This window comes from Cryptomeria japonica, chromosome 7 (genome assembly GCF_030272615.1).
Source record: "Cryptomeria japonica chromosome 7, Sugi_1.0, whole genome shotgun sequence".
In the NCBI taxonomy this organism is placed as follows: Eukaryota; Viridiplantae; Streptophyta; class Pinopsida; order Cupressales; family Cupressaceae; genus Cryptomeria; species Cryptomeria japonica.
In genome coordinates this window covers 16191054-16209004 of record NC_081411.1, presented here as the reverse complement: position 1 = coordinate 16209004, position 17951 = coordinate 16191054, and the positions used below count along the sequence as shown (strand labels likewise).

Here is a 17951-nt window from a genome sequence, read left to right as displayed (position 1 = left end):
AGAAGACTCTTTACTCCTATGAAGTTCTTTTGCAACTTCCAAACTTTTCTTAAATCCTTAAAATTTATTTATAATTCTTCTTTTCCTAAATCCTTGAAATGGATTCACAATTCCTCTTTCTAAAATTGCTTTAGGCATATTTGTATGTTTGCAGTTTATCAGTAAGCCCTGCTCCATGGATTTTCTAAGAGAATTGTGTATTTGAGTGCTTCAACATATTTTACAACACTACTGTCCTTCCTCACTTTGTAACAATATACAGCCTCATTTAGTAAAGCCCCAATACCAAGCCATCATAACTGGATATCTCGTCATTTATCTTCTTTTGTAATAGCCTAACCAATACCAAGCCATCATAAGACATATCAGCCAAAAAAATTGAAGTAATAGCCTAACCATGTATCACAATAAACAACAATAGCACTTGAACTGTAAGCCCATCCACATGCTGAGAGACCTCAGCTATTGTCATCTTACACTATCAGCCACAATTTTTTAAGTAATGGCTTTGTACGTCTCATAATAATCAACAACAGCAATTAAACAGTAAGTACTGTTGATTTGTCTGTCTATCAGGTCATTTGTATAGGTCCCTGGCACGTGCTGAGCAAAAAAACTTGGTTATTTTTATCTTGGGGTAGCTAGGAACATAGATGTTCTGACAAGCTGGACAATATTAACTTATTGATGCCTTGTACAGCCAAAACTTCTCTCATACTCTAATTATCAAGACATTATTTAATCCCTCCACTAACCACATGTAAAACAAATCTCAGTTATTTACAATCTATGGAGTAGACACATATTAACTTACTGCTGTATTGTACGATCAAAACTAATCTCTTATGACCAAACCATTCCCTCTGGTCCTCAAATTTAACAAGACATTAACAAATCCGTCCACTAACCATACAAATGCATGTTAAGCATATCAGTCATTTTTGTATTGGTCAGAATGGATATCCAATATTTGGAAAGTAAAAGTAAGCTAAACAATACTGCAGTTGAATGCTAGATTTTAGATGCAGCACAACATAACATTTCGCAAAGGACCTTAAACCATGTCAAAAGACTGAATTTGCTAACTTTGTAGCGGTCTCAGGGGACCCAGTATAATTGATTTCTATAGTCACCACTAAGAACAAAACCTTGAAGCCACAAGAACGACATTTTAAAAATCCATTCAAAAAAGATAGTTTTCAGGATACCGTGAACATTGAAGTGGCCAAAATATAAATTTGGCAAAACTGTGCCAAAGGTTACACGAATTCAATGTTTAACAGAGAGTAAAAAAGCATTTAAAAGCTAACAAAATTGTTAATACTCATAACTAGAATGAACCTTTAAAGTCCTGGACACAATCATATAGCATCACTGCTTACAATTACCACATAAGTTGTAGTAAGCCTATGTCTCCACAATTTACTAAAATTACCCCAAAGAACCTGCAACACAACAATTGAACTTAGTATGCATTGAAGATGAGTGAAGCCTTAATTTTGTTTAATACTTCAGAAGTAGATCAGGAGGAAAATTACCTATTAAATGATTTAAACCTTGTAACCACGGCTGTTTCTCCTACCACGAGCTTTCTCAAATTTTCTTCCTTTAGAGCGGACATAAGGTTTGGTGTGACTGTGTGGGACACCAGGTGCCTTTCCAAAATGCTTAACAGCCTCACGGTGACTCTTAGGTCCACGCAAAAGGACCTGACAAACATTAAAAACTGTTTTAAGCACAAAGCCAGGAATGGAAGTCCGCAATTATTTGGCAAATTGATCTTTTTAGAGAAAACAAGGGAAAAAATTCAATAATCATTGCTAAACAAATAACAATCTTATTACAGACAATGATCAGATTGATAATGCAATCCTAAACTAAAAATCCATATTCAATGTTCATTGAACAAAAAGCATTAACATAGCTATGCTCTATTACAATACCGTGTTTTGTCCCAATGGTGCAAGCAACGCAAGTTGATCAAAGGTCAAGCATTCCCCTCCTGCCTTTAAAATCCTAGCCCTTGCTGTTTCTGTGAATCGAAGAGCTACAACCTTCAATGCTGGTAGCTCATAAAGCCTTTTATCATCAGTTACAGTACCAACTAACACAGCAGTACTGCCCTCCTGAAAAACAAAAAAAATGAGGTTAATCGACTACTCAACATGTTGCCCATCCACTTCATCTATAAAAAGCTACAGAAAAATCAAAAAGCATTTCATTATTTAAAGCATTTAACAAAATTCCTCAAATAGCATTTCAACATGTAATGGCCACTTAAAGTGCCAGTTGTACCCCAATAGTACATCTTATCTAAAATCATCTTTCCATATATTACATTAGGATTATATTATGAAATTTCTAATCTAGAGAAATTCAAAAATTCTTTTTACAATTTGTATACGATATTCTCTTATTATTGTCCAAGTACTCTAGATGCACTTGCATTAGAGAGAGATTAGAAAACATTTTCCATGAAATGTTCTTTAACCCTTGCAAGAGAAAACTGAGGTTTCAGTCAACCAAGGGCATAAATTGGAGGCCCCGTCTATGGGGGTGATTATTTGCACCCACCCCATAGTGTAATTATAAGTGTTAACTTATAATTACACTACGGGGCAGGTGCAAATAATCCCCTCCATAGCCAGAACCGATTGTACTGGGCAGCAAATCTATCTTGGTCAATTACAAGGATAGTGAAAAATCAAATTTAAAAAAATAACTTTCTTTATTGAATCCTTTATATTTGTGAGCACACAAGTTCATGACTACTGATTGATGTGTCACTTCATTATCTAGATGTCACCAAAACAACCAGAATGACACCTCTTTGAGATGTTCTGGAAGAATTTTTAGGAGTTTAATCTCTTCTATGCTGAAAGAATTTTAATTATCTAACTTTAGTTTCAAAAGAATCACCTTTTTATCATCATATCTTAAAACTATCAATGATATGTCAGTGCTTTGCACAGATAGCAACAAACCTCTCTTACTTTGCAGAAAGTTGCACAATAGCGTTTCTACCAACATATCATATAGCTTATGTCAGAAACGTAAATCATAATTAAACTTGATTAAAGAACATGATGTTTGCTGATATTTGGATATTTTCAAATTCAATCATCTTTGGATGCAAATTAGTTCTCCATGTGAATGAAATGCTAGATATTTAAATAGCTTTGACAGTAACTAAATGGAAGCCGCACCAATTAAACCTTTCATCACCTGGCAGTATTTACCAATAAGCAGCCTCTTCACTGCTAACTGCAATTGTGCCTGGTGGAAACTCAGACATAATAAATATACATGCGCAACCAAAGGCTACTCAAAATATCATTAAATTGACACTAGCTTGACAATGGTGTGACTGGCACTTTGTCCAAATAGGGAAAATCTTCCAAATATTGGAAATGCTAGTAGAAAAATCCTTGATGACTAACAAATTCAACTAAATCACCTATTTACATAATCTACCTCTAGTAGCAATAGACCACAGTGAAGCATGTTTGAACTCAAACATCTACACATGGCAAAAAAAATTGGTCTCAATTGAAAGCTCAAGTTATCTACCAAAAGAGGCTTTCATTAGAGGCACCAGTTAAACTTACCAAAAACTATGCTCACTGAGTAATATGCCAATATCGAAGTCTGTGTGTGGGATGCCTAAACCATAGCGACTAGGTCCTTGAATAATTGAATTAGATGCACCATAAACATGCAGGTCATGAAGGGTAATAGAGAAAGCAACATACGAGCAAAAATTAAACAAAAATACTAATAACCAATATCTAGAGGCTTCAAACCAATGTTCCACAAAGTTTCCTAGCAGAGGGACACAGAGACGAGGGGACGGGCTTCAAGGACAGGGGGACCAAGGGCCTAAGTTTGGGGACGGCAGGGGGAAGGCAACGGGGAAGTGGTGAAAATGCATATAGTACTTGAAAAATTAGTTATAAAAAGATGTGTAAGGAATAAGTATAAGAACTGTAAATGAAACTCTGCCACACTATGTAAAGTTTACAATAATAAACATTAAAAACATGAAAATGATTGCATTGAAAGTTTGAAATTTGAACATTAACTATGGTGTGCAGAGTTTTGGAACTTTGGCAGCAAAGTGCAAACCAAGAATAAGTATTAAGAATTGCAAATGAAACTTTGGCATGCTAAGTGAAGTTTAAAGTAAACTAGTAATTAAAAAAATTAAAAACATAAAAAACGTGGAAATGATTGCATAAACAATAAGAATGGTGGGTGGAGGTTTGGGGTCAAGGGGTAGTGCCCCTTTCAGGCAAAAAAATTATGGCTTTGACTATGAACATGCAAAGATTTGCAACCAAGGGATATGTATTATATAAATTTTTATGATCATGATTCATCATTGGCCTATTACTCACTTAGATTTATAGTTTCGCGGGGGTTTGAGGGAAACACCAAAATGAGATTTAAGGTAGCACCCCTTGTGGGTGTCAGGGGCTGAGAGAGATGTAGAGAGATAGGTCTAAATCTAGGGGAAGAGAGAAGAAAGTGAGATAGAGAGAGGTAAAGAGAGGGGGTAGAGGAAGAGTGATAAGGAGAAAGATAGGTCTAGAGTTCATGGGAGATAAAGAGAGCGAGATGAGAAAGCAAGAGAATGCTGATAGAAGATTGCTGATCACTGAAATTTGACTAAGTCTGAAAATTTATCTACAACCTAAAATCTGCAATATAACTCCTAGAGATATGAAACCACTCTCAAACAGCTTGCCAATATATACATGACATGACTTATACATAAATATTATATTTGATGTATAAAATCCGGTGAAAAGAATGAGACTAACTTGAAGACAAGAATTCCATTTCTACAAAATTTTCACCATGTTTTGCTTAGGGACCAAGTTTCTCAATGGGGGCTATGCGAGACTCCTGGGAGTCCCCAAGATGGCCAAGGGACTCCTAGAAGTCCTTGGGACATCTTGAAGACATTTGGACGTCCCTAACAAGTCCTCAACATCCCAGCAGTGGTGAAGGGGCAGTGGGGGTCGTCCCATCCCTGTCCCCATGTCCCAGAGACATCCCTGTTGAAGGTATAGCTGCAATAGAGATCCACGATGCAAAGTCCCTTATTTATCTCATCTTGCATCGGTTCATTCGCTTCCGTTTTATTTTCATGATCGCTTTGGTGGCTGTCGGTGACTCCTCATGTTTATGTGGCTGTCAGTGAAGATGCTGTGGCTATCAGTGACTTTTCCCCTTCCTTCGTGGAGCCTCTTCACTTGCCTTGCAATTCTTTAGATATATCACTCTTCTACTTTCGTGGGTCTGCTTCTTCTTCTTCTTCGACAGATAGATAGACATATTGCTGGCTCGTAGCAAGTTGAGAATAGTGTGTATGAAGTCTGTCAGATCAGTAATATTATATGTTTTTTGTGTTCAGAGTTTTTCAGACTTATGAAGGTTTATAGAATGTACATGAGATGTATCATTTGACTTTATTGTCATGATTGTTTGTAGAGAATCAAGCTTATCTTATTGTGATTGATAGTAATCTGAAACTATCAACAGTGTAATCATTTTCAGAGATATAAAAAAGTTCATTTTTGAGTGGGCTGGGTTTTTCACCCTCGGGTGGAGGGTTTTACCAGGATAATTTCTTGTGTTTGTGTTGTTCATAAGTTGAATTTTCTGCTATCTATTTATTCTGGTTCAAAATTTAACAATCCTCATCCCAGAAATGCAGGGTTTTTTTGGGGGGGGCATGTCCCTGTGGTAAACTGCTTCATCTGCCTAATAAAAAAATTATAACTCAACTAATTCCTAAATCAAATAAATTTCCATCTGAATCAAATAGATTCTCTGCTTCAACTACTTGCTTAATCTAACACCCTCTCCTGATCTAACCACCTAGCTAATACAGCACAATGAATATACCGTGTTTCAAAAGCTAGTTCTCTCTACTGTGGTTGAAGATTATGAACAGAAGCCTCACAAACAAGGTATTATGTTGATTTATACTACTATATTTCCACATGATTGTTGGTCAAATTCATCTTTTGTTTTCCAGTTTTCTCGGTGCAGTTTTGATTGCCTATTAACTGTAAAGTCCCCTTTCGGGAATTACCCTAGATTTTCTCTAGAATTACAAATTCAATAAAAAGACAAGAAACATAATATAGTTAGAGATATAACCTTTGCCAAAAGAAAATAAAGCGAGCTAGATCCTGGTTGAAACCTTGCAATCATGAAAGACAATCTTCGAAAAAATACAATACATGATATCAATTATAATTACTAGTTTTAGAAAACATATATTCATAACCATCTTAATCATATAATATCTATAATTTATTATTTGGGTTCAACAATAACAGACTGAATAAGGAAACATGATAGGGCGCCTGAAGCGATCCTCGCGGTAGGCCCAAGGGTGGACAATCGCCCTCTTGGCCCCAAGTGGCAGGCACATTCGTCATCCAGCATGGGGTGGTCTACCTAGTGAGGTGTTTGTACCTGCTCTAACTATTTGTGTCACCTTATTCGTCTGCCTATGATTGAGACTCCTTAGAAACAAATCAAACCATGTAGAGATTGGAGGGGAAACTACAATAGGGTGCCCAAGGTGATCCTCTGCCCTAGACCCAAGAGCAGATATATCATCACTATTGGCCTCATGTGACCTTCAGCCATTCATCCTTCATGAGGTGGTGTGCCTAGTGAGAAAGCTTGTATCAGTTTCTCCCTTCTTGTATTTCTGATACCAGCCTCACCATGATTGCAGCAACTAGGAATCTAGGTATTTCACATCATTTGTCTATATCCAATACATAGGAGAGATAACATATCCAATACATTATTACACTGCATAAATGTTAATGCCTATATCGATAAGTGAAGACTGCATGAAATCAGTATCATGCTGTATACATGTATCAAACATATATCCTTGCATATCATAGTATTTATTAATTCACATATAGCTGTATTGTTTTTTAGATTATCGGTTGGTCTTTTATCCTCCTGGTTCTTTGATACACTTATCTTGTTTGCAGATCAAATACTTATTGTTTTCTTGGTCGGATTTCTCGATACCCTTCCTTCCAGCATTGAATTGTCCTTTATACCTTCCACGGGGAGTGAGTGGTTGTGTGCCTTAGTCTGGATGCAACTTTCCAAAGTGACGCCTCCCTCCTTGTGACTTTTACCTCTTCACTTTCGGTGGTTTGGATAAACACGCCTCATTAATCCATGTCGTCTGCACTAACAGATCGCACAAGGAAATTGTTTCTCTCTCTTTTCTTTATTACCGGAAGTGTTAGCGATTTGCTGAGTATGTGTATATTTCACCCCGCTATACAAGTCGGGGGCATGACAGTCTGATACCAATTGATTGCTGCCCTCCACGTAATTTCCTTTTCTCATTGTCATCCTTGCTGTCTGATCGCTTATTCCTTGTGTTAGAAAATCGTGAAGTCTTAGTGTTTAGACGATTTTCTAGGCCATCTATATCTTCCTTATGGCGGGGGCATGACATTAACAATTTATAAATCAGAAGCATACCAAATCAGGCCTTAACACATTCACTACTACCACAAACCGTCGCCAGAAAGATAAACCCTGTTCTCATTAATTACCTTAACTCTAAACGATAAGTAAAAACTCTGGTTTCAATCGATTCCTGACAAAAACAGTATTAAAAAAGGCACAAATACTACTAACCTTCCCCTCCATATAACGCACGAGGCGAGAGAGAGATAATGGTGCTTTGTGAATCTTGCTCATAAACAGCCTCTTCAAAACTACCGCATTAAAGCTGCTACTGGTTCTTCTCACTAAAAACCTGTAAAGCTGCTCAATGTTCCAGATCGTCGAGCAAAATAGAATTAGGGTTTGGATTTTAGCAACAAAATCCGAAATGAAAAAGATTGACAAACGAATTAACGGAGAAAACAAATTTAAAAACAAATAAAATACCTTTACGAGAAGCTTGAGATAAATATCGTCGCTCTTCGGAGCGGTACGCTTGGTCTTCTTGCTCTTCCCTCCTGCTACCAAATCAATACCCTGTTTGCAGTCGAAAATCACCGGAATTCAAAAAGAAAAAAATCAAAAAATAAAAGAACACCAGCATTATTTCTTTTCATGAAACACAGATTTGCTTACCATTTTTCCCTGTAGATGGCCTGCAGTTCGATTCCCACTCCTTCCGCTTCCTCCTCCTCTGACCCCCGAAAAACAGACCTAAAACACTGTACACAACCCCGTATACTATAGATCCTCTAGGGTTTTACAAAGAGATTTACCGAAAAAAATATGGAAAATTAGGGTCCCTCTTAGCATTAAAATTATGCACAGATCAACAGGTTTATAGAATTTGAGTGAGTAATCTTAAAAAGGTATTTATTTTGAAAGATATTTTTATTATACATTTTTTTTTTTAAATATACTTAGAAGTCATTGACATCTATCTAGGTCACTAATATTAGAGGACAAGGTATTGACACCCAACAATTAGATATGAGTATTTGTATAGTGTTTACTCATGAAATTCCAAAAACTTGATATATACCTCGTTTTAGGTTCCTTGAACCTTTCTAGCACTAAATATTTTTTAGAAATTTCAATAAGAACCATTTCTATTTAAGTTACTTTTTTAATTCTCAATTCTAGCATTAGTTTTTATTTAGCATGTAAATTTGATATTGAGTAGTATATATTCAAATTCACTAAATAGATTGACATATAAAAGTGATATTTATTTAGCATGTAGAATTAGGTTCATTTTTATTAGGAAATTGGGATCTAAATAGGTATCATAATCAAATTAATACAAAAGTTAAATCTAAGTAGCATATAATTAACTTGTAGAAGAAAAATAGAAAACACAATAACACCATGGACAAGATTTATGGTGGGGAGATCTATTAGGGTAAAAGAAAACCACAATCGTTATCCTTTTGAGAAAACTCACATTAAAATCTATCAAATGTAGAAATCTAAGAAACTTGACTTACAATCTTTTTCATCTTTCTTTTTCAAATGATGGCCCTCTCAACACACAAAACCCTTTTTACAACTATTGTGAAATACATTCGATTGTATTTTAGCAATAATATTTCACATTGTTTTGTTTTTTTGCAAGAGGATTCCCCGAAACATAGGGTAATGTATGGGTTGTATACATTGAGGAGATCACATCATAACCTTTCATAACAAAGATTTCAAGTTCATTATTAAATTAATTCATACAAAGATAAATATATAATAATTAATTAATTATATATTTAATATGTCTAAGCATATTCAATATGTTATAAGGCTAAACCTTAAAATTTTCACCTTATAAACGCTCTTTTGGACCACTGACAATAAACATGGACCCCTAATAAACATTATCCTCTACCACTCTTCCTTAATACTAAATAAGTTACATATTGTCAATTTCTTTCAAAATATAAAATAAAATAAAAAGTGATCCACAATGGCATCAGATTTATTTGACTAGCATGACATGGAATTTATAATACATTCAAAGGTAATGATCATGCATTTTGGACTACATGATTTAAACTATAATTTTCTCTTAATGGTTGGAACAAGGTCTAACATATATTTTTGGTGTGTTTTATACAACAAGGGATCTCCACAAAACATCATGTTCTGAGTTCTTATTATTATAATCATATACAGTGATTTACAATGCAAGAAGGAAATACATAGAGGAGGAGATAGATCAAGTTAGACAATAGGAATTGAATCATGACTATATCACTTAAATAGTTATTTTTTGATCTCATATCTTAATTTCAAACAATTTCTTCACTTATCCCAAGATGATATTTTTTTCACCAAATTATTAATTGTTTATTAGATTCTATGTATGCCAAACTATTTGAATTTAGTACCTCCCTTTTAAAATTCTTTAGTGCCAAGGATTAGACAAACATGCTATTAAGGATTCGCATTATTACACAAATATTTGTAAATATCAACATAGTAGGTTTGGATTCATTGATAGATAAGAGTAGGTTGTTTTCAATTGAAGACATTAAGTTTCCACGATCCATGTTAATGAGTATTAATAGCTTCTAGATTTCATTGTGTGTAATTTTTTGTCAATGTTTCGAATCATACTATATGATGCATCATCAGGACAATGAGCTAGAGTAGAGAAATTATGTGAATCACAAACCAAGACTCGCTAAATAGAAGGCATAATATGATAAAATTAGAGTGCCCCAATTTGAGTGAATATGACAAGTTATTTTTATCCCATCATGGAGCTAGGCATTACAATTTTTTCCATAGGATTCAAATACCATACATAGAGTATTATTGTTAAATAGTTTTCAAAAGCGCTTATATTTTTCTATCATTAAGATCTTCTATTTATATGATTCCTATGTTGGAAGATGAAATGAAGATACATTATATATGTAGGGTTGTGCTATCAAATTTATTATAGAGAAGAAAGAGTGTTGATCTCATTGAAGCATTACACAGAGTGTCTATGTGAATATACTACAATCTTGATATTAATAAGATACATTGAGTTGGGTGGTGCTTTGGAGGTTGGGATTTTTCTATAAGATATTTTATAAGGTATATTGATGTCATACGTGTTCTTGTATAAGTGTTTAGGTTCTTCTTCTTCTCTTATTATTGGTTTTTGTGTGCTTTTTATATTCTTTTAAAGGAGAATTACATCCACAATAAATTATATTCGCATAATCCTAAGAGAGAAAAATATACAAATAAGTATTCATAATTCATAAAGCAAAAAATAAACAAACATAAAATCAAGATGACACAAGATGCACCATAGGAAAACCCTCCAAGGGGAAAACATGGCCTCCAAACATTCTCACACACTCAATGTATTATCTATTGAATAAATATTATTATGTATTTGTTGAGTCTCCATGCAAGGCTTCAAAAAAATCAACCTCCCTAATTACACTCCATGTGAACTAGTAAATGAGAATTATGCAATCACACATCCCAATCCATGTTTTCTCTCCTCACCATGCAACTTACATGTGATGATCAATATAAACCTTAGCTAACAAGCCAAAGATTGTGACAGCAACCTCAACTACAACTTATGTGCTTCCTTTTATAGAAACAAACTTGTAAAAAACCACCAAGTAGTATTACGTAAATCACATGCCTCTAAAACCATGAGCTTATAAAATATCCCCCCCATTTACTTTTTGGTTCTAGGGTTTCTCAATATTAAATATTCTTCTAATGTGCAACCCATATTGAATATGTATTCTAATTTGTTGCGTACAACATAAAAATGGGCCAAATAATTCCCTAGGTGCATCCTAAATAAATAATAATTTTATATTACATATATTGTGCAAGGTGAACAAGACACTTTTTTCCAACATTCTCCCACTTGTAGAAATTGTAGAAGGGCTTAAAAGTAATCTCAAACATAAAGGGATCAATCCTCATAGCCAACATGTACCATGAAGACATCCATGTCCTTTGCATGCTCCATCAAGATGCTTGTAACAATAACCCAGGTGACCACCATCTCAAACATGAACCCTCTCATCCTCCACCATTTCAATGTATCCAAAGATATGTCACACTAACCCTCACATAGAAGCATGAATCTTTCCTCAACCTAATATCCAAACATAAATATTGAATCCAATGGTAACAAATAGGCTTGTTAAGCTAGTAAGGATTAATCACCACAAATAGAACAACAACCATAACTTGTTGCTAACGCATCCAACTAATTATGCATCCAAACTAGTCTACGTCCATCTTAATAGGTAAACCTTATGCCATCAAGATATCCAATATAATATAAATCTTGATAGCGAGGTTGTGTATCTACATTGTCTTCTAAATAAACAAATCCTTCAAGTTAACAATGCATAAACATGTGATAAAATCCTCAACACTGCAATACAATGAGAATGTCTAATAATAGACACATACAAAACCTAGAACTCTCATTGCATGGGTAATGTCAACTCTAAAATTAATCAAGGCATCCAAAATCCACTAATAACACTTACATGAAAGGTGTAGCAAATGTCATCAACATCACCTAAAACTAGACAACACCCACGATTATATGCAAAATCTACAAACTAAACCACTGGAATATACCCCCCTTACTAGTAGCCTTTATAAATCTTCGATGTTCTCTACACTCAACAAATAAAAGAGATTAAAGAGCCTATGTGTTGTTACTAAAAAACAATGAGTACAACAACCACACATGATCATAAAAAATGTTGATCACAATAGCTCCACGTAAACCTCAACTCCAATGTCATGTGAACACAAACCTCCAATAAGAAACACAAAACTATAAATAGAACCTACAAATAACAAACTTGTTGCAAATCCTTCTACCAATAACTCAAGTGCTTGAGCTATGACAAGTAAGATCTCCTTCAAGAGATCCAAATAGAAAAGTATTGTGTCAACATACAATCATTCAACTCAGATGTCAAGTAGATAATGTGAGTTGATATATTAACTAAGATGTAAGAAGCTTAAACTAAAATGAGATCAAACCAAAAAAATACATTTCAAAACCTAGGGAATAAGCCCGAAGTCATCCTCTACAACTCAAAAATATCTCCATAAAAAACCCATAGGCATAAGGAGACAAAGGGAAAATAAACCATGCCAAATAATCTGTCCTAAACTAACATCCATAACCAAAAAATCATTCTCATTAGAAAATTAAAATAAAACAAAATATATACGAAAATTCTTACTTTGAAAAGATGCATTATTAAACTAGTTATTTGTTAGCCTACTTAGTAGAGTCCTATTGATGGTACACTTTAGCCCACTCAGAGGTTACCAAGACTTTTTCCTCACCAAGTGTCTCGACACTTATCTATAGAGTCCTACACCTGTTTCATACTTGGAGGGGTGAGAAAAGTTTGACTCCTACTTTCTCACCTCTTCTTGCTTGCCTCTATAAACAAGGGTCATTTGCACATTTTAAAGACACATTCTTATTATTTTTAATTTTGCACATTGCTTATTTGTAGAAAAGTTTGAATTTACAAGAAAATATTGGTTGCTTCAACAAACAAAAAAAATGGGCATACCTATTAAATGATTCGTTGTTAAGAGGACTAACAGTGGAGAATGGGATTGCTTCTCTAGAAAACATGAAGATATAATGAATCTCTCCAATAACTCACCTCAATATGTCTAACCCAACTATAGACTCCTCAATGTTCCTACTAAAACCCCATAAAAGATTAACCATCTGAACACATGACACTAAGAGTAAGATATCTCTGAACTAATCCAAATCTAAAATCAGGTACACTCGATCATCTCAATTGAACTTCGAGGCAACACCACAATAACCAATAGCTCACAACAAAAATGATTGTACCACTCATCAACCAAATTGTGTCAAGTCACCATCAAATATCTAATTACAAAATCAAGAACTAACCATGATGATGTGACCTACATCTTAAAAGAAGATCATATGTCACAAATGAGCATATTTTCTCCTGAAAATACTTGTATTATGCCAAAACTCTAATCTTAAATAAAGATTATACCATTGCACAATAGCATACATCCCATAAAAAGAACTATTTATCAAATTAGCACCTCAACTGAAGACTCTAAGTGTCCTCCATGGGAACAAGATGTCAACATCTTCAAATCACATGAAGATAACCATCTCCTATCAATAGAACTCAAGATGACAAAAAAATATCAGTATATACAAGAAACATGGTCCAAGAGTTTCTCCATGACTAACAACCACTATAGAAGGTCACCCATCACCAAGTGATGAATCCATACCATTTCCAAAGCTCCCATTGAACTATGATATCAAGTTATGCACACATTCATTGTGATAACCATCTCCTAAATGAAGATCAACAATCCACATACATACAACTCTTTTTCTTGATTCATAATTGTTAAGAATGACAATTGAAGTTCTCAATGTCAAATATTGACAAATGAGGAGATTTAGTAATTGGAACCTAAATAGTAATTGATTTAAGTTCTCATCTATCTTTGTGTGTATACACAAACTTAGTCATTACAACATGCATATATGCAACTCATACACATTGGTAATGTAAGAGTTGGTATATAATACTCTATACCATGCAAGATTCAGTTGAGGATTATATCCACCTAAGATCTATTGGAATCAAGGATCACTGAGAGGGGGGGTGAATCAGTGATCTATCAGTAAAGGAATTTTATGACTTAAATCTCAAACCACCAGAAGCATATGTAAGAAAGTAAAATGCAAAAACACAAGACAACCAACCACAAAATCATAACATCAAGATTTTTATGTGGAAACCTAAATGGGAAAAACCACAAAGATATTTGAACCCACTATATTATTCTACTATGGCCAATAGCAAAACAATATTACAAAAGGGGAATGCACCTACATTCAGGCTTACAACCTAGAGCTCACTGCTCAAATTACAATATGGAAGTCTCACTAACTTTCATATAATTCACAATGACATATACAATGATTGAACTCCAAAATAGCATCAAACAATGCCTAGATGAGTTCCAGTTAAGTGGAAGAAATCTGACTGTAACACCTCTACTACTCTGCTCTGTTTTGCTTCTCATTCAACTACCGAATCAAGAATGCACACATGAAACTATGCCAAAAAGGTTTCTTGATCATACCACACCATAGCACACACCAAAAATATCTTTTGCATCGGTCTTATATATTCGCAATCACAAAATAAACAATTTTCAAGTCGACTTGTAATGTAACATGTAATCATGAGTCGGCTTGAACCAGATCACCAAAAAAATATGTGGACCAGCCAAATGATTTTAAAATGATTTCTATATGTCAACCCTATCATCCCATGCATGAATTTCACCACCGCAATCACCAGAAAGCTTCCAGACCAAAACTGCTCTGATTATCCTGAAATACCAGTTATTTGTCACTAGATCACATTCGCTTCTGATTACCAACATTCATGATTACAAAATATGATTGCTTTGAAGATTTTCCATCAATGACAACCCTAGACCATTATTCATGCATTAGTATCCACCAGATGAGTGTCAATTGCCAACAATCTCCCTCTTTGGCATTGATGGCAACACTCGTGAAAAATGTCTGAAAAATGATTAAGTGTTGAAACAACCTGGATACTGGACCAAAATTTCTAAGGCTCCTCCTTGACCAAAATCTAAAAAACTTGTATCATTCTGTATATTTTTTACTCTACTCTCCCCCTTTGACAACAATGCCAAAGTTGGGGTGCTTGCACCAAAACTCATATACAAGGGTATATACCGGATACTCTATATATACTTGAAGATATCTGCAAAAATGGTCTTAAAAAATCCTGTGGGTATCCCACCCATTCTTCAAGTTTTCCACTTGAAGAATGCATTGAAAACATAGACATAAATCTCCACATATTTCAATTTAGACAGAACCGGTTGAGTCATTGTCTTCAAGCAATCAACTTTAATGCTCAACACGGTGTCCATCCAGGGACCAATAAGGTTCCGGAGCTCACCGACCCACCTCAAAATTTTCTCCTTATCTGAATTAAGGCTCGAGATTTGGTCAATACAAGTCAACAACTGACCTTCTATACTGCTGGAAAGGGCAACATTAGAATCCAATGATTGAGCTATATTGTCAAGTTTGCCCTAATAGACACTTATCTGCTTATCTACATCTGAGGTGAACTTGGACAATGAGAGGCATGATTTGCATATCTTCCCACCTTCACTCAATACCTTAGAGATAGTTTGCAGTCCTTTATTTAATCTTACTTTGTTGTCTTCAATCATTTTTCAAAAGGTCTGCATTCTCACCTCCTTGAATCTATCCAATACCTTCTTGGTGGTTGCCTTCTCCGGTGATTCAAAATTGGTACTAATATTGTTAATTAACTATAAGAGCTTACCGAAGTGGTTGGAGTTTGGATCTAGTTGCACTTCTGGTACCACCTTCTACAAAACACTCACAGACATCTCAATCAACCTCTTGTCCTTAGTCTCAGATTTTACCAAGTCCTGACTAGCTTGAGCTTGGACTGTTACAGCTACCATTAGCCTTTCTTCCAAGGACATCTAACCAATGTCAAGCGGTTTATCAAAATTGATGGAGATTTGCAGGAGAACTCTTTTCCCTTTGTCCTTCGGAGTGTCAATTGCCATGATTGTTAGGACATTGTTAGTTCTCTGCTTTTCCTTATCTACTTCTTCTGCCTTATATTATACCTTCTCCTTCACCGCTTCTCCTTTTCCTATATCATGTTCCTACTTAATAAGAGCTACTTCTTTATCCTTGACCTATGCATCGGTGTCGCCACTTGGTGCAGTATCATCTTTAGGAGTCTCTTTAGCCTCTTCACCTTTCGCTTCCATTGTCTCTGGATGATCAATTGGAGGATTTTGGTTGTCTACTGCATCAAGAGTTACATTGGCATGGTCTACCAGATGCAAAGTATCTTCCTTTAGAGGTTCATCATCATACTTAAGGTTGATTGGTAATTGATTGTCCTTTAGGAACCTTTTCCATATTTCTTCAGTCTCTTTTCTTACTTCTTCAACCCTGCCAACCATAAGTCTATTGACTTTGTTTTTGCTTCTGAATTCCTTTTGGTTGGTCAGCTCCATAAGATTAACAACTTCTTCTTGAGATATGAAAGCATTGATATTTATCAATTCACGCTCTTTCATTTCTTTATCTAGTCTACTTGTAGTTAGCCTTCTAGCATCAAGAATATTATACAAATCTTTTGGAATTCTATGTTCTAACTCAATTAATGACTTGTTGGTTGTGAAAATGCAACACAACAACCTCCTCAAATTCTCTTTGCTCATTCTCATCAAAATCATCATAGTATAACTGATATTTTTAAGATTACCATCCTTAAAAAATTTATCGGTTAGCTCTTTTGTAGTTAATGGAGGAATAAAGGTATATTTACCTTCCACCTTGTCGGATTCAATGTCCTTATCGAATTTTTTTCTTACCCTTCTTCCTCTTTTAGGCCTGCCGATTAGAGAGGGTTCACATTGTGTTTTCTTTCTCGGTTGGGCACCACCAGACTACAGTTTCCTAATTACCCTGAAAAATTCTCCTTCCTCCTTTACTTTATATGCTTCCTCATATGACTCAATCTCAAAAGAAATAGGAGATACAACTACATAAGTTCTTTTTGGCTTCTGCTTCTGCTTCAACATTCCTTTTCTAGATGAGCTTTGAGCTGCAGATGACTTCACCGGAGTAGAAGAAGACTTAGTCTCCTTAGGCTCTGACTAGGAGGGAACTGGTTTAGCCTTAGGCTTATTTGATTCCTCTTTAGCTTCCATTTGCGTCTTCTTCTCCCTCGCTTGCTTGACTACCTCTACAGTGAATCCCATTTGTACAGCCACTTCCTCAACCATTTTACATACCTTTATTTTTCTTGTCGACTGGGTGAATTTCTCATGTAACTCCACATCCTTCTCCTTGAAGGTGCCAAATCTTGGTTCATTTGAGTCCACCGGTTTTCTTAGAAGGTGTTGAGCATAGACCTCAAGTGTTTGGGTATCAACCTCATAGCCCATTGTTAAAAATCCACATTGCTCTTGGTTCTACCGCCTCCATATGGCATTGGTCTTTATCTATCATAAAATAAATAGTGTCTACATATTTGTCTACTACCTCTGTATGGATCCTTACTCTATTCTTCATTCTGCCTTGGAAAATTTTAAAGAAGCTCCATAGGGCAGTTGTCTGATTCTCTTTGTTTATGAATCTCTGCATGCCTTGCTTGATCTGAAAGGCCACTGGTAAGTCATAAAACCATTGGACTCTGCCTGTGTTGGGGATCTTATTCATGAAGTAAAATGCAAAATAGATAATTAGAGAACCAAATTTAAAAACATGCTTCTTACCATATTTAATCTTCTTCAAATTGCCGAGAAGCTCTTCAAGAAGGACTGAA

At 35.1% G+C, this 17951-nt stretch overlaps 1 protein-coding gene across 1 annotated transcript; it reads right to left on the bottom strand.

Moving 5' to 3' along the window:
- Window positions 1-1149: 1149 nt before the first annotated feature.
- Window positions 1150-8330, bottom strand: LOC131037160 (large ribosomal subunit protein eL18y). Its single transcript, XM_057969218.2, has 6 exons — window positions 8143-8330; window positions 7954-8043; window positions 7699-7827; window positions 1944-2126; window positions 1539-1709; window positions 1150-1445 (listed from the first exon to the last, which is right to left on the bottom strand). The coding sequence occupies exons 1-5, from the start codon at window positions 8143-8145 to the stop codon at window positions 1551-1553; spliced, it is 564 nt and encodes a 187-aa protein (XP_057825201.1). The 5' UTR covers window positions 8146-8330; the 3' UTR covers window positions 1150-1445; window positions 1539-1550.
- Window positions 8331-17951: the final 9621 nt, after the last annotated feature.

Excerpts from the sequence above, each read along its gene's own strand:
- LOC131037160 (XM_057969218.2), bottom strand. Across the intron at positions 7,828-7,953 it reads ATCTCAAGCTTCTCGTAAAG|CTTTACAGGTTTTTAGTGAG; the intron begins GTATTTTATTTG and ends AACATTGAGCAG. Across the intron at positions 2,127-7,698 it reads TGCGTTATATGGAGGGGAAG|GAGGGCAGTACTGCTGTGTT; the intron begins GTTAGTAGTATT and ends TTTGTTTTTCAG.